Source organism: Arvicola amphibius, chromosome 9 (genome assembly GCF_903992535.2).
Source record: "Arvicola amphibius chromosome 9, mArvAmp1.2, whole genome shotgun sequence".
Lineage (NCBI taxonomy): Eukaryota > Metazoa > Chordata > Mammalia > Rodentia > Cricetidae > Arvicola > Arvicola amphibius.
Window position 1 is genome coordinate 102,442,937 of NC_052055.2, and position 17,561 is coordinate 102,460,497.

Here is a 17,561-nt window from a genome sequence, read left to right on the forward strand (position 1 = left end):
GTTTTATAGCAGTGAGGTTTTCCCTGCCTGCTCTGGCCAAGGTATTGTGTGTGAGGATGACAGATTCATCTTTAGGGCCTAGCTTGTCAGAGTCAGAGTCACTTTGTACAATGTCCCTTGTATGCTTTCTCCTTTTTTCAGTGAAAGTGGACCCACAACATGGAAGGAACCTGGGTTTAGAATTGTCATGTGAAAGGCTATCCACTGAACATCTGCCCACACTGTGGTATGTTCCCACTGTTCTGAGTCCCTGTGAGTCTGGGATAGACCTGTTGGCATATAGAGTTCCCTTAAACTTACAGAAATAAGCCCCTAGGAGAAAGTGATCTGCATGCCCATGCAGCTGACCTGGACCCCAAGATGACCACACTTTATTCTTCCTATATTCCAGCACCTTCCAAATGAGTACAAGGGGCCCCCAATTCTCCCTAGGCATGGCTGAACAGCCTGGGCTCTTGTCTTTTTCACCTACTTCCCCTCTGAGCTTCCAGGAGGAGAGGAAGTTAGTGAGAGCTGTACAAAGAGTCTTAGAGTTACCCAGGATGAACAGGGAGCTACAGAAGGGAGCCCCAGATGAATATACAAAAGAAAATAACAGCAGTGATTTTTGTCCTGTACTTCTACAGGCTGATTTGGGGTGGGTTCATTATACTAACCATCTAGTGGACACAACAGCTCAAAAGTGATACTGGAGTGTATGAAGAGGAGCCCAGGTTTAAGACCCAAGTGGGCAGCCAACACAGAGGATACTCGGGGATAGCACATGTCCCTGAAGAGTGGCATGTGTCAGCTATTTGGAAAACAAACAACTCTAGACACTCTTTACCCTTGCGAGGCAAGGTTTGGTGGTCATGTTTGTGGTGAGATTGCTTCAGGTAAGATGGGTGATTAACACTGAAGGGAATGTCTCAGAGGTAAAATCAAAGCCTATTTGCTCTTAGCAGAATGGGAAGAGACCGCAGTCCCTGACTGGCCCAGGAAGGGCAGCCTGGCAGAACAGAGCAGCAGGTCTGGGGTGTGGGGTGGTGCTCACCAGAGCGGGCGTTGATGCGGAACTGCGAGGACCCTTCCAGTGAGTAGATGATGGATTCCTGCCCATACTCCCGTGAGCGGTCCAGATCCGTGGCATTTAGGAACAGCACTGTGGCTCCTTTAGGAAGACAGAGAGGTAGGAGGTTGCTCTTCTGACCCCCAATCCCTGGAGTCACATCCCAGACCCCCTAGGGGCCAAGCCTCAAGGAACTGGAGAGCATGATAGATGGGGTGTCCCAGGGCTGAGTGGACTCAGGTCTCCACAGAGGTGAGATGGGTTTGGGATAGGGTCCTCTCCTCCCCCAGACACATGGCCCAGCCTCCAACAGCCCAAATTGCTTTCTGACCTTGCCCGGCTGTCTGCGGATCAAGCCCACCCAGATCTACCAGCTTTCAAAGAAACCAAGTGCCCAATTAAATTATTCTACGTTTACTATACCCAATTTTGGTCCTTTTTAAAAAAATCTTATTCATAGCAGAATTTATACAAGACTTTATTTTCTCGTTAATGTCCAGTGAAGACCTTTGCCTTTCACTTCTTTTCCCTCTACCTAGGATCCTGGGTTTAGAGAGGGGTTGCCTATCCCTGCAGTCCTGGCCAGACCCCACAAGTGACTTGTGGTATGCTCACCTAGGCTCTGGGCTACAGCACCCTCCTGCTCTAGGGAGCAGTCAGAGGTTGTGTAAAACCTCTGTGGCTCCCAGAGTCCCTCAGCCACTTCCTCTGCAGATAATCCAACAAGGGTCTGCCTGTGTGGCTTCCGGGAATGCTCCCTGAGAGAAGTATACAGGTGCCAGGTACTGGTGGCAGCTAGGAGGACTAGCAAGCCGTCTCCATGGAGAGGATGGATCAGTCAGGCCCCTCCAGGAGGCCAGGCCTTCATGTGTGCTCTTTGGTTCCAGGGAAATGGAGTTAGAAAGAGAGTTGGCATCATATTCAAAGACCTTTGCCGAATGCCCAGGAGGATAGGGCTTTATCCTCTTGGCCTTTAGCATGGATAATCTTTAGGGGATGCTGGATACAGGAATGTGGGGGTGGGCACAGCCTGCCACCCAAGTCACTCATCTTCAGACACTAGAAAGATACCTGGAGGTTCTGCTTAGATCCTGAAACTTGGAAATGCAACCCCAGCTCCAGCTATATCGATTTCAACTGTCTCTAAGTTCAGCTGCCCTGGATACTCAGGACATCCCCTCCTCTACATCGCTGCTCAGAAATCTCTGTGGTATGCATGTTCCCCGAGGACAGCACACTTGGAGGGGAAGGAGAAGCTGTCAGCCTGCCCCAAGGAAAGGAACCCACACATGGAGCTTGTGGCGCTAGCTCACGCTGGGTCTTCCATTCTTGGGCTTATATAGAAAATCCTTCAAGGCCACCCTTCAAAATCACCCCACCAAAAGTCATGGCTCCTGGGACCTGCCTCATGGTACCAAGTTTCCAAACTCAGATTCTTTCATCAAGACTGTATAATTAATCATCTGTTATTCTCGTCCCGCTGAACTGGCTGCAGGTGAAGACAACTCAATGCCCAATGGAGGCTCTGCACATGGTAGTAGCAATAACCAGACGTCCCCAAAGACAGCCCTGATTTGTCATAGAGGCCTGGGAAGTTGACAAGGCTGTAAGTCTCACAAACACATGTACCAAGGCTGCAGCTGCCTGTTTAAGGGCTTTCTGCCCTCACCCCAGCCATACCTGCCATGATGTTCTCCACCACAGAAACGAAGTAGGCAGGCTTGCTGAAGGTAGGGGGGTTGTCATTCTCATCCTGGAAGGGAAGCACACAGATCCATCAGTGTGTCTCGGAGGTACCTGGCCAACTGTCCAAAGTGGGAACCAAGGGGTCTGTTTGGGCTGGCTGGCGTCAACAGTGGCTAGGGATTGTGAAGGCCAGCAGTCCCTCTGGCGGGTCATGCTGAAGGAAACTGAACAATATGCTAGGGTTGGGAAGGAATAGTATGGGATCCAGAGACAGGTACTAAATAGGACAGCAATCAGCTCGCCCACAGCTCCCTGTCTCCTGCCTTCCAGCTGCACTCCAAGCTTGCTCCAGAACATGCTCCCATGCTTCCATGCAGTGTCCACTTGACCCTCCCTCCCAGGTGAGTCAAGACATAGAGAAAGGGTCTAGAAACTCTGCTAAGATGAAGGGAAAGGGCTGGAGAGATGGTTCAGTGGCTAAGAGCACTAGCTGCTCTTCCAGAGGGCCCAGCTTCAATTCCAGCATCACAACTATCTAGAACTTTGGTTCCAGTGAAGCTGATGCCTTTTCTTGGCTTCTACAGGCACTAGGCACACATAGACATTCATGCAGGCAACACACCCATTCACATAAAAAAATTTAAATTAAAAAGTGAGGGGGAAAGGCAAGTTGACACCAAAGACGCTAAAGTGTGCAGGGGTGGGCAGTGTTGAGACTATTCCCAGAGTCGAGGCTCCAGCCCTAGACTGACTGTAAACGGGGTTAGACAGACACCCCGATTACCCATGAACACCAGTTTCCCACCCTCTGTCCCCACCTGGCCTGCAGTCTGGCACCTGCCAGTTCTGGAGCATGTCTTCCTCTGGCCCACCCTGCGGTGGCTAGAGTTCGGGGGGGGGGGGCCTGGTTGCGGGGACTGGACCAGGTAGGAATGAGCCCTGCTGGGAACCAGAGCCAGGTGCAGCCCACAGCTCCTCCACTAGCTCCCTAAACTCCTCCATCAGAGGAGCGAGCCTTCCTGCCTTCGAGACTCTCACCATAGCCAGCGACTTCTGCAATCGCTCACCAAGAATTCCTCCCAGTTGCCCTCTTCACTGAAGACTGTCTAGCTCCCTTGGCTCCATGCTTCCCTCCTCAGCTCAATAGAGCGGTGAGAAGCTCAGGAGCTGGCTGAGTGCTCCTCTCCTGTCCCCCCCACATCGCAATGTTCAGTGGGTCCCGTGACTAGATCCTCAGAGCTCAGGGAATGGGGAGGGAGGTGTGAGGACTCTTTCTGAACTCTTTTGCTACAATTCCTTCTGCATGAGCAAGCCAGGGAGGGATGGGACAAAAGCTGCCTGGCTCTCCTCTCCTTGGGACTATAGACAACCTCAGCCTGCTGCATGGCGAGTTCCCAGAATCGATGGGAACTCAATGTCTTCCCAAATCCGTCCACTATTCTGTCCTGCATACAGGTTCACTCTCTTCCCAAAAAACTGGGAGCCTCGGGGCTCTCCTGACATCCAGTGTCCCCACAGGCCACTTGGGAGTCACCCAGGCTCCTGGCGAGGGCTCAAGTGCTTTGGGTGCACACATACATTGAGACTTCTGCTCGGCTGCATTAAGCAATGCCGAGAATGTCAGCGACAGAGCACAAGGCAGAAACTTATTAGCGGTGATATTTCCCTGGATTCTGGCGCTGCACTCGCTATTAGTTCTAATTCAGTGGCTCCCTCTATAAAAGCTTATTGTCCCCTAATGGGAAATCTACAAACCGAGTTTGACTTCTTTATTAAAAACCAACAAGCAGCGGACGAGAAGGAATCACCTGGCTCCTCTCACCTGCCCCTCCTTGCCCAAGCCTGAAGGTGTTCCATCGCCTCTCCCCATGGAAGCCTGCATGGGAAGACCTCCGCCAATTATTCAATGAAAGCTATTTCTGTTATTTTTTTTTCCAGGCAAGAGAAAATCCTTTTGGCCAAGGGAGGAGGCAGCTTAGCAGAGTGACAGCTACTTAAGAATCACCCACGTGCAAAATCTAGCCGAAGGCGGTGACCTTTTCAAGTGTGGTCCTTAGACACGAGTGACTACGCTGTCCAAACGCCCTGCCTGGGAGTCAGAGCCCGTTCTCTCAGAGCCACAGGGGCACCTGTCTTTGTTGTTGGCTGCTCCCGCTGTCAGATGGTTGGGGTGCAGACTCCTGAGGGCTCTACTGACAGTATCAGGGGGAGTAAAAGAGGGGACCCCTCTGTTCAGCTGGGGCTCACTCGCTTGCCTAATGGAGAGTGGATGCCCCAACATGGAGCGTCCCCTGCCTGGGATTGGGGTAGGAAGGCTGTTACTCAAACTTTCATTCAGCATGGAAAAAAGGCTAGCCCAGTTCTTGGCCTTCCACTTCCTGTTAGCTCTGGTCCCCAAGAGGGGCTGAGGCAAGAAGAGAAAGAGGCCATGTCAGGTCTCTTCAGTGAGTCTCAGACAGCAGAGTAGAGTCTGGGTTAGCCTGGTGATGCCTACTGTGGCCCCTTAACAGGAAGCAGCAACAGTCCACAGTCCATCCCAGCAGGGGGTCACAAGAGGGCAGAGTTTTGGCCCTCATCAGGACCACTAGGTGAGAACTGCGCTTTGTTTACTCTATTTTGGTTTATTGAGATAGGGTATCAATTTATAGCCCAGGCTAGCCTGGAATCGACTATGTAGTACAGGCTGGTCTTGAACTCATGACTATTCTCCTGCCTTAGCTTTTCAGGTTATAGGCATGAGCTCTAAGAACCACACTTTATTTGATAAGACACCACTGGCTCAGTTAATCCTATTCACGGGGTAGGGGTGGGGTCTCTGAAGAGTACTGGGCTCAGTGGGTGAGGATGCCTTAATCTCCCCAGCCTGTGACAATGGAGAGAAAAAATGTCAGGTCAGCTGTTCCTCAGGTGTGGGTTCACTTCCAGCTTGGTCACTGGTAAGCATAAGGAAGCAGGGGCATTTCTCTCCACTGACCTCGGCTTCCTCTGCCAAGGGCCTAGAAGAAACTGTACAACAGGAAGTGTACAAACACTTGGGGATGTGGCCCCACAGTATCTGTCACTCCTTTCTGTTCCCCAGGCTTCATGTGCCTCAGATGCAGACAGAATGCATAACAGGGGATGGTGGGTGGGAGAGAAGTCTGGGTGGGTCAAAGGTCAATGTGGGTCAATGTGTGACTCTGAGGAGGGCCGGGTTGGTGATTATGATCAAGATGGGGAAACTAAGGCCAGGCTGGGAGGCATGGTCGGGGTCAGGCCATGTGATGAGCGCTAGACGGGGTCATCACTACTGGGGCACATTCTGGCTCTTTAGTGCTACCCCGTTGGGTTAAGGCAGAAGGTTGTGGGTTCAAGATAAGCCAGTGTTATAGGACTCCCACGAGACCCCACTTCTCCTTTGTCATTCTCTGAGGTAAAATCCTGACCCTCTGAATGTCCCTGAGCTGTCCCTATCTCTGCATAGACCCCTTCCCGGTTACCCCAGCATCCTACTCCCATGTGCCCACCCCCGGAAGCTTTCTCAAGCACCACTGTGAGTTCTCATCACCTCAACTCCACCCTAGTCAGTCAGGAAGTAGTGTCTCTTGTCCTGACGAGACTTGTCTGCTAGGAAGCTGGTCCCAGCCTCAGGCTGATTAAAGGACTGGTGTGAGGCTGCCCCAGAGGCTGCCTGGAGCTGGCTGTGACAGGAAGGTCAGCTGCAAGCAGGCTGTGGGGAGCTTCCTGAGCTGGTGTCCCACACACCCTCCACCTGGTATGTCCCAGCTGATAGCCTGATTGAATTCTCCAGAGTGCTAGCAATCCCACCCACGTTCACCCACCCTCTGTTGCAAACAGGGAGGGGCCAGGCCAGTGTGTGCTCAGGTGTGTGTTGGGGAGTGGGGTCCCAGGAGAAGACCTGTGGGCTCTGCTGTCAGGCCATGCTGTGTCCCCAGCGTGGCTGGGGGAGCGGCACATGGCAAATGAGCCAGTGCGGAGATGGATTCAGGCACTGATAATTTCAGACAGGAAAGCGCTGAGGTGTGTTTGATATTCATGTCAGACAGGCAGCGGATTGCGCTCAGGCCCCTTTCTATATCCAGAGAACGAGAAGAGAGAGAGAGAGAGAGAGAGAGAGAGAGAGAGAGAGAGAGAGAGAGAGAGAGAGAGAGAGAGAGGGAGGGAGGGAGGGAGGGAGGGATAAAGGAAGAGGGGCAAAGAGGGACAGGGAAGAGGAACAGCGACCTTCCTATCATTCCCTTGGACTCCATGGAATGTGACTTCTGAGGAAGGGGTCATCCACCATCCCCCTCTTTATCTCCCCAGAGTGGATCACAAGGCTTCATGCAGAGTCAAAGCAGGGCCATTCATCTCTCACTGAACTCCAGGGCCTTAGGTCTCTCTGGCCACACGCACAGCCGCCACTGCAGCTGAAGCAATGGTACAACGTGCTGGGAGCAGGATTTAGGACAGTTGCAACCGTGGGGACACAGCCCTTTACCAACAGGCAGAGGTGAGGCCTCCAAGAAGCATTCGCCAGTCCTTACCCTGGAAATGAAAGGTCAGTGTCCCTGGATACTTACAAACACCTCAATAGTGACAGGGACGGTGCTGTAGAGAGGCGGGCTGCCAGCATCCTTGGCCATGACTGTTAGGTATATCAGTCCATTGGGTATTTGTTCGTAATCCAGTGGGCGGCTCACGCTGATCACTGGAACAGCAGGAACAAGGGCCTTAGCAAGCAGAGTCCAGCTGCCTGTGTGCAGAGTCTACCCTTGGGTCCTGAACCTTCCTTGGTTTAGTGACTGCCAGCGCTAGGCTCTGTGCTGAGCACACCTACTGGTCACTATTGTGTTAACTAGGCAACTTTGCCATCAATCCTCTGGACGCCATAGAACATTGCTGCCGGGGAAGAGACCTCCATTTCCTATTTCTTTAGATGGAGACTAGGCCCTCAATGAAAGGCTGGGAGGTAGCCACACAGACCTGCCCACAGGACAGTGAGGTTCATCCAATGTGCCTCCTCCATGTACTCTAGCCACCTCAGGCTTCCCGCTGTACCTGCACGGTTGGCCATGGGCCTAACTAAGGTGCAGAGAATGGTCTGCCTGGTGTGCGCTAGCTCTTGGCTTTGGGGAGATATGACTTCTGGCCACATCCTACTCCAGCCACAGGGGCCCAGCAGCTTCCAGAAAAGTGCAGGGTGTATGGGGGTTGTAGGGTGTCCCCACCCTTGAAGGGGCCATGACTGCAAGGGGCCCACCATCCCTCTTCCCAGCTGGGCCCTTTACCCTGTCCCCCCTCGCACCTCCATAGCCTTCATAGACGCTGATGTCGAAGTAGCTGCCGAAGGCAGACGCGTTGACGATGCTGTAGGTAATCTGGTTGTTGGGAGGGGAGTCTTCATCTGTTGCCTGGAAGGAACGGGGCAACACAGCCCGGTGAGCTCACCAAAGATGTGGGGCCAGGACAGTGTGGTGGAGAGGCAACCCGGCTCCTCTTGGCTCTTCTTTGGATGGTATAGTTCAAGTCACCTGCTGGCCCAGGACCTCAGGGACCTTCTTATTCCTCAAAAGGAACCCACTCTCTGGCTCCTGGCAAAACTCTGTTCCCTCCACTTGTGGGCACAAAGGTGGGCTGGAAAATGGAGCTGGCTCTCCCAGGGGATGCCTGGCATATCAATGTCCCATATTCTCTGTTCCAGCCCCAACACCTCACATCACAGATGGCCCCCCAGAGTTAAGACTGCTACGACTGCTATTCAGTTTGTCCCCAAAAGTTCATGTGTTAATGGCTTGGTCCTCAGGGTGGGCAGCATTAAGAGGTAGTGGAACTTTTGAGGGGTGGGGCCTTGTGGGAGGTGGTTATGGGATTGGAGGTTCTGCCACCAGCATGGATTAATGTAGTTTTGAGGGACCCTGATCAAGATCAAGTTACTATAGGAAAGGAATGCCTGACCTTGAATCTGTCCTGTTTCCTATTCAGCTGTGTGAGCTTCCTCGCCTGATCCACTCACGATGCTGTCCACAACACTGTGAGGGAGCCAAGGGGCCCTAAGCAGAGGTCCAATTGATGGGCACACACAGCACTTCGCTTCCTTTATAAAGTATGCAGCCTCCACTACTGTGCTTCAGCAACAGAAAACAGATCAAGACTGGGGTCTTTGGGTATCCTGCTAGTGCCCTCATGCCCATTGTAAGTTCTTATAATTACTGCTTGCAATTAGTCCGTCGGCCTTATGTGTGCAGGGCCCTCTGGCTCTTGAGTGCAGCAGCATGCCTGGCTTGGTGCACAGTCGGTTCCTATTAAATGCTTGTTGCTTGTAAGTAAGAAGGGAAGCAAATACTCAGAAAGGGACCAGGGACTCTTATTCCTTTGACTGTGGGGACCTCTTTCTAGAGTGTCTCTGACTCTAGAGACCCTTCAGGGCTTTCCAGCGTGCTGGCTATACCTGGGGCCGAGTCAAAGGGAAGGGCGGGGGTCTTTGGGGAAATCGTGGCAGGCTAGGTGGCTCACATCTTTTGTGTACCCATGCCCACTCTTCACCCCTGCCTTCATCGCCGTTTGTTTCAAAAACAAGCTCCAAGGGGAGGGCCTGGGTCCTGTCACTTTGGATCTGAGGATGGGGAAACGGTGAGGGGATGTGAAGTCTCTGGTTAGAGATCACTGCTGTGCGTTAGGGACTTGCTGCAAGGGACTTAGGCAGAACAGAGCCTCATTTTAGGTGGGCCCTGCTCTCTCCCCACAGGCTGTGCCTTCCCTGCCCATTTCTCCCTTTCTTCTCCTTTTGTGGTTTCTGTGGCTACTTTATGTGTGTGTGTACATTCTCAAGTATGTGTGTGCACATGTGTGCAGATACATGTGTACCTGGGTAGAAGCCAGAAGTTGACATAATGTGTCTTCTTCACTGATTTTTTGCCTTATCTTTTGGGAGAGGGTCTCTCTTTCTCCACCCACCCTCTTGTTTTTTTCAGACAGGGTTTTTCTGTGTAACTATCCTGACTGTCCTGGGACTCACTCTGTAGACCAGGCTGACCTCAGACTCACAGAGATCCACCTGCCTCTGCCTCCTGAATGCTGGAATTAAAGGCATGCGCCACCACCTCCCAGTGAGGGTCTCTCTCTGAAATTGGACCTTGCCAATCAGCTAACATGGATCCTCCTGTCTCCCCTCCTCCGCACCGGGATCACAGGTGTGATTCAGTTTTGACAGGGAAGTTCAGGACTGAACTCAGGTCCTCACATTTGATGGCAGGCCCTTTCCTACTGAGCCATCCTACCACACTAATGGTGGTCTTGCAACGGGACTGACACCCCACCCTATGGCCTTGAAAGGGGCATGGGGGATGTCTTTAGGCTAAATGGCCTGACATCTGGGTTGAGGCAAACATGCTGAATGTATCCCTTCTGGGTCTCTAGGGGCAGGAGATGATGCTCAGAGGAGCTCCAGGCACGTTGATGGGAGTCTGGTACCACCTGCAAGAACTCAGAAGGAGATAGCAACCGCAGGGCTCCTGGGCCTTACCCTGAGCCGCACCAGCTGCGTGACAGATGGCTCATTCTCCCTCAGAGCACCCACATAGGCATCCTTCTGGAAGGTGGGCACATTGTCATTGACATCCAACACATTGATCCGGACCCGGCCTGTGGTCTCCTCACCACCTCCATCCCGGGCGATGACAGTCAAGGTGAAGCGCTGGATAAGTTCATAGTCCAGCCGAGCTATGAGCACGATGAGCCCCATGTCCTTGTCCAGCGAGAACCTGTGTCAGAGAGGGAGGAAGGAGAGGATGCCAGAATTAAAGCAAGTTGTGGATGAGCTCCAGTGGGGGCCAAGGACTAGGTGACAGGCCCCTCTCTGTGAGGGGGAGCTTTGTCCATTGGGCGTGTTTAGATAACAGAGAACTGGGGATACAAATTCTGCCGTCTGTTAGTTGGAGAAGGGTGCTGGGTCCTCTTTTGGAGCTGATACTGTCATTTGCTGGAGGGATCAAGCCTTTGGGAAGAGGCTGGTAGGAGTGTTCTGGGGATCATGAGGGTCAGTGAGACCAACCCTCCAGCTATCGCCTTTAAGGGTGCCCTTTAGAGTTCCACAAGAGCTGCCAGGACCACGTGTGTGCTCTGCCTGTCCAGCAGCTGCCAGCATTTAAGCCTGGAAGGCTGCTTGGGGAAACCCTGGGTCCAGAGATGGGAAGAGAGGAGAGAGTCAGGATGACCAGGCCCCAGGACCACTGGGCTCCTGAGATACTGCCCTGTGCATCCAGCCATTGCAGTACGTCTACCTAGTGTTGGGGCCTCTGTCGCAGAGTGTCCAGCAATACCAGTGACACCTAATAGGGTCCCAGTTTCTCCTTGATCATCCATAGACTGTCTGGGCTGTTAATGCTAGTTCACAGCGAGACTGCCTCACTTGCTTGGGATTCTAAATATATGTGACTATTCTCTCTCTCTCTCTCTCTCTCTCTCTCTCTCTCTCTCTCTCTCTCTCTCTCTCTCTCTCTCTCTCTCTCTCTCTCTCTCTCTCTCTGTGTGTGTGTGTGTGTGTGTGTGTGTGTATGTATAATAGTGTGTGTGCAAGTGTACTTGTTTACACATGTGTATGGAAGGGCTCCACTTTTTTTTTTTTTTCTGACAGGGTCTCTCACTGACCCAGAACTCAGGCTGTCTGGTCTGTGAGCCCCACAGGGCATCCTCCTGTCTCTCCCTCCTCTGGTTTTACAAGCATGTACAACCATACCTGGCTTTTTCACATGGGTTCCAGGGGGATCGAACTCAGATCCCCATACTTGCATGGTAAGTACCTTCCTGACCGAGGTGTCACCCAAGTCTTAGGATGCTTATTCTCAGCAGCGGACCTGCCCTGTGGCTTCAACTAGGCCTTTGAACATGTTCGATTGGCAGGCCTTCCCGGCCTCTGATAAACTGATGGCAAGAGGCAGACCAGGTCTAGATGTATTACCGCCATGTGCAGGGAAGCACAGAGACAAGCGGTCCATCTTGGAGCTGCTGTATGCCAAGAGTCACCCTCCTGGTAGCGGCCATGTGTCCTGGTGGCAGAGGCCATGTATAGAGGCCTAGCCCTGATGCCTACCAGCTGTGTGAATTTTTCTAAGTCACCCAGCCTCCTGGAGCTGCGATTCCTGTCCCATGGAAGCAAGGAGAGTGCTGAGGACTGAACTCCCTATCAGTGACAAGGGACAATCCAGGACCCAGGCCAATGCACGGTGAGTGTTTGACAGAGAATCTGGTGCACAGTGGGGCCTCAAATGTCCTCTCTGGCCTCTGGTGGCAGGAGGAGCAGTGTTCAAACTTCTGGGCCTCATAGATGCCTGCTTCTCTACTCCCAAAGCTATGTTCAGAGAAACCCTGTACCAGAGAGCTTAGGGGCTTAGCCAACTGGTTCCAGCTAGAGCCAGATAAACAATCTCGCTTGAGAGCAGTGGTTCTGAACCAGTGGGCTGCAACCCCTTTGGGGATTGGATATCAGATATTTATACTACGGTTTATAACAATATCAAACTTATGAAGTAGAAGTAAAATTAATTTTTTGGTTGGGGGTCACCATGAGGAACTGTATTGAAAGGTCGCAGCGTTAGGAAGGTTGAGAACTACTGTTCTAGGGTCCAGATTCTCGGAGCTCCCCTGTGCACAGGGCAGTTTGCTGGACTCTATGGGTCGTCAGAAGCTGCTGCCAAGAGGCTGGGGCAGGAACTCACCTGTCAGGGTCATCACTGAAGAAGTAGTTGACTTCCCCAAAGGTGCCCACATCATTGTCAGTTGCCTGGAGTGGTAAAAGGGGAGACGGTGAGTGGCAGGCCAGGGAAGGGCTCAGGCCACCCATGTCCCTTCGCTGTGCCTCCTGTGGCCCAGGCAAATTGCCCAGATCCTGTGCTGTTCAGCAATGTGGTCACTGGCCACAGGCGACTTGTCAAGTCACATGGGGGAGCACAGTCCTTCTAGAAGGCTTTGGTGGCTGGGGTCATTGGCTTCTGTTTCACCCTGGACATGGCTGCAATCTGAAGATGCCGTCCAGCTTCTCCTTCCCTCTCCCCTCCTCCTCTCTTCTGCCTTGCAGATTCAGTAAGTCCTCCCCATGGGTAGGCACTGTCCTCGACCTGAACTCTGGCCCCTTCCTAGGCTAATGCTTTGGAGATGGCTAGCTGTGGCTTGCCCCCAGGTACCAGTTGGCTGGGCTGACCTTGGGGCTCACTTACACTGGCTTTATTCTCAGGCTTCTCTCCAAGATGGTATGTGAATAGAGACTGTAGCTAAAAATACGTTTTAATGCCCCTCCGCTCAATATTTTCTGAGGTTCTTTTTTAAAAGCTCCCAGATTCTATGAAATCTATTAAATTCTACGTTCTTTATAATAAACCTGAATTTTCATGAGAAGCTAATGTGTGCTTGGTATATCCAGTTCCGGAAGGCAGATAGATGAATAATATATTTCTATCCCAAATGAATGAAATGAAAAATATGTTTATACCCAGAGAATTAAGACCTTAGTTAACCAGAAAATGTGGCTATTCATAAAGATGCCATTTCTGAGGGCTCTGGGCTGCCTGTTTTCAGGGCACTGCCTCCTGCGCCCAGTTTCCACAGCGATGGTCCTAGAGTCTATACAGACAGCTGCTCTTCCCCACCCCCGCATCCTCCACCATGATCCCAGCCAGGTTCAGAGCCGGGTTAAGCTCCTCAGTGTATATGCTGTGCTGAGTTAATACAGAAGCAGACACTGACTCCCCAGGGCCTCCCCTGCCTGAGCCACTCCTCATAACAACTGCAACGACTAGAGACTTAGTGCCGCCCCCACACAGAGATGCCATTCTTATACCAAACCCAAATGACAGATGGGGAAGCTGAGGCACCACAGAAGTCCATCGTTTACCCAAGTATCACAGCTTGAAACAAAGCTCACTTTGTATCCCATGCCCTTGGCTGCTGAGCAAAGTCCTCTAACCCCAGAGGAGCACTGTTCCAGAAGGAAAGGAGCCTGGGTGTTCCAGGGCAGAGGCGACCACAGCGCTCCTGGTGATACCTTTGTTCTCCCTTCCAGAGGTGGAGAAAGGAGGATCGGGAAAACTTCATGCCCTTCATTTCTAAGTTCCAGGGGCAACGCAGCATCCAGGTATCACCAGATGCCAGCACTGTTTCTGTGTCCGAGGAAAAACTGATACCACATCATGGAGTCCTTTGGTGGGGGCAGGAGTGGGTAGAGACACAAGATGGCCCCTACAGAACCAAACAGCATCCTCCTCTGTTTGAGGAGAGGGTTGGTGATACTGCAGAGTGGGGCCTCCATCCGCTGGGCTCTGGCTGGCACAGTGCCTGGCACACAGAAAAGGCATGTGTTCCCTGGTGCCAAGAAAGGAATGGGCGCCATCTAGCAAGAAAAGGAATGTGGGGCGGGAAACATGAAGAGAGAGGGAAGGAGAAAGGAACGATGGTCAGTCATGCTTGTCAGCATGACTGGATCTGGGAGCAAATAAAAGACAAGCTGCTGGGCACACAGGTGAGGGATTTTCCTGAGCGGGTTATTTGAAGTGGGAAGACACGTGCTAGATGTGGGAGGTACGCCACACAAAAGGAGCTGGAAGAGGAAGCTTCAACTTGGCCTGTTTGCCTTCACTCTTGAGGGGAAGTTCCTCTACTTCAACGTTGCTGCTATTGTTGCTGTTGGTGGTGGCGGTTCCTTCACTGATAGCAGAACCCAGTCTCTTCAGGCTTCCAAGTAGACTGAAAACCAGCAGCTCTCCAGGGATCCTCTAGACCTTTAGGGCTAGGGACTGCTGAGGCACCCAGCCTTGTAGAATGAGCAGCCACTGGGTTCTCGGCTTCACCATGTACAACAGCCACGGTTGAACTACCCAGACCTTGTCACGTAATCCAATCTAATAAATTGCCCTTCAGTACATATTCATTCTATTGGTCCTGTTCCTGATGGAGGACTCTCATTGGTTAATAAAGAAACTGCCTTGGCTTTTTGATAAGGCAGGATTTAGATAGGTGGAGTAGACAGAACAGAATGCTGGGAAGAAGGGAAGAAGTTAGTCAGACGCCGTGCCTCTCCTCTCTGAGACAGTTGCCACGGAAGCCAGCCACCAGGTCAGACATGCTGAATCTTTCCTGGTAAGCCACCACTTTGTGGTGCTACACAGATTATTAGAAATGGGTTAATCAAGATGTGAGAGCTAACCAATAAGAGGCTGAAACTAATGGGCCAGGCAGTGTTTAAATGAATACAGTTCATGTGTTGTTTTTTCCGGGGCTAAGCTAGCTGTGCGGGAGCCGGGTGGGATGAAAAGCAGGTCTGCCCGCAGCTCCTTCTACATGTTCCCCCGACTAATGCAAATGATTTAAAAGGCACTCAAAGGGAGGGGAGTCACCCACATAGGAGAAGGGCAAAGCGACCCAGCAGCCACACAACACATCCCTGCCTTGAAAGAAGATCCATGTAGGTCTGGGTACTTGCCCTTCACTCTTTGGGGGCCCCTAAAGACTTGCACATAAACTGTTGAGACAGGAGGAACTGCTGAGCTCCCCTAGTCCAGCATCTTCTCTCTGGAGTTTGGGTCTAGAGCAGTTGAGGCCCAGGGGAGTCTAGTGGTGAGACCCCGGGGATCAGCTGAGATCATCTTAATGTAGGCGCTGGCCTCTTGCCCTAAGGCATCCCCTCCCTTCCCTGTGTGGGCTGGACTCAGCATAGATTCCAAAGAGCTTGGTTGGTCCCTGGGGTCCTCTCACAGTCTGCTCAGGCCACCAAGGCTGACAAGGGAACCTTTGTGAGCCCTTTGGTGTCACCATCTAATGATTGTGTGAAATATGTAGGCCAGGATCAAGGTATCAGCCAGCATTTATTTCTCGACTGTACGAAGCCAAGGTGAGGTCAAGAACTCTGTGCCTTACGAGATGGGGAGGGGAGGGGTTTCCAGCCTGTCTAGTTTATGTAGTTTATGCAGCCACCTCCAGTTCAGGCTGGGCCACAGACAATTCCAAGGATGGCATAGGCTGTGTTGCCTATATATATATAGGTCAGGCTTAGGGCTCTTCTCTGGCTTGTCTTACTGGCTCCTGCTCTCCCTGAACCCAGCCTTGATTAATGCTTTAACCTGCAGCCCTTTTTAGCCTGGGCACCCCGATGCAGCGTGAGGACAGGCTGGCAGATGTACTTGAAGCCTAGCCTGTAGATGTACTTGAGGCCTGTAGAAGTACTTGTGTATCTGTCTATAGGTACATCTGTGCCCATCTGCACAGTGTAGAATAATAAATGAACCTGTGTGTCTGTGTGTGTATATTTGTATATGTACAGGTGTATATGTATATACAGGTATGCATATGTATATGTGTGTGTTTGTGTATGTGTATATATGTATGCATGTTTATGGGATATGTATGTGTGTGGATGTGCACACATATGTACATGCATGTGTCTGTGTGTATATCTGTGTATTAATATGTATATATGTATTTGTGTGAATGTGTATGTATGAGTATATGTGTGAATTATGTGTTCATGCATATCTATGTGTGCCTATAAGTACATATGTGTTTATGTGTATATGTGTATGTTTCTGGAGTAAGTACACAGGCATGTCTGTGTGTATATGTGTCTGTATGTATATGTGTGTTCATGTGTTTGTTTCTATGTGTGTATATGAGTTCTTGGAACATGTGCACACACATGTTTGTGTATGTAGAGACCAGAAGTCAATCTCAGGCATTTTTCCTCTGGAACCATCCACCTTGCTTGAGACAGGGTCTCTCACTGGGACCTGGGGCTTACTGATCCGATGAGACTGGCTGGCCAGTGAGCCTAGGGATGCTGTCCCTACCTCCTGGGGCTGGGATTACAAGCAGGTGCCACCACACTTGGCCTTTTATAGCGGTGCTGGGAGTTGACCTCAGATCCTCATGCCTGTGCAGTTAGCACTTGACTGGCCGAACCATCCTCCCAGCGCTATTAGCTCCTTTAATTTTGACCACATCCCTACAAGGTGGGTAACTGTAACCCATCCCCCATTTGGCTTCACTATCAGATGTCCCCAAATGCAGATGCATTGAAGGCTTGGTCTCTAACTGGGCATGCTCTTTTGTGAGGTTGTAGAGACTTTGGGAGGGTAGCCTAGAGAGAGGAAGTAGGTCACAGGGAGCGGGTCCTTGGAGTATATTGCTCCTGGCCCTTTCCTGTCATTTTCTTGTGTGCATCCTTCAAATACCGAAGGACCACATCCAGCACACACTGCTGTCACCAGGATGTTCTGTCCAAGGGCATGAGACCAAATGACCATGGGCTGAACTCTCTGAAGCCATGAGCCAAAATAGATCCTCTGTTCCCTCAACTTGTCCTGTCAGGCATTTTGGTCTCTGTTATAGAAAAGCAACTTTTACCAATGATTAAACAGAAGTTACCTGTCTTCATGCCCCCATTTAAATCCATCTGGTGCCTTGAGGGACACAGGACCCCTGAGTGCTACCCTCAGGGCTGGACATCCAGCGCTCTACTGCCCATCTGCCACCGAGAACAGTCAGGCAGCTGCCTGCCTGCCTCCATCCTGCCCAGCTCCGACTGCTTGAGAGCACCCAGTAAGTTGTCCTCTTCCCCAGACTTGCCCACAGCAGTTCTCTGAAGTTTATGGCCAGAGCAAGTGACAGACAGGCCATGGCTCACATCAGGACATGGCCAAAGGCCTGTAGATAGAGAATATAATCCTCTCCAGATACAAGCACCCTCTTTCCTGCCACAGTCTAGAAACGAGTACATGGATATCCTGCAGGAGACTCCTGTGGCCTCTGGGTTAGGTAGGTGACTACGGGGATGATGGAGAGGTGGTATAGTTGGCCGCACAGG

At 51.6% G+C, this 17,561-nt stretch overlaps 1 protein-coding gene across 4 annotated transcripts in view; it reads right to left on the reverse strand.

Annotated features, from left to right (window-relative positions):
• Nucleotides 1-17,561, reverse strand: part of Cdh23 (cadherin related 23) — a 331,360-nt gene that overhangs the window by 114,011 nt on the left and 199,788 nt on the right. For all 4 annotated transcript variants that reach the window (XM_038342224.1, XM_038342222.1, XM_038342223.1 and 1 more), the window contains 6 exons: nt 12,430-12,494; nt 10,239-10,476; nt 8,022-8,127; nt 7,297-7,424; nt 2,729-2,801; nt 1,034-1,150 (listed from right to left, as the gene is read on the reverse strand). In XM_038342224.1, coding sequence (XP_038198152.1) covers nt 1,034-1,150; nt 2,729-2,801; nt 7,297-7,424; nt 8,022-8,127; nt 10,239-10,476; nt 12,430-12,494 — 727 coding nt within the window. The remainder of the gene's footprint in view (nt 1-1,033; nt 1,151-2,728; nt 2,802-7,296; nt 7,425-8,021; nt 8,128-10,238; nt 10,477-12,429; nt 12,495-17,561) is intronic.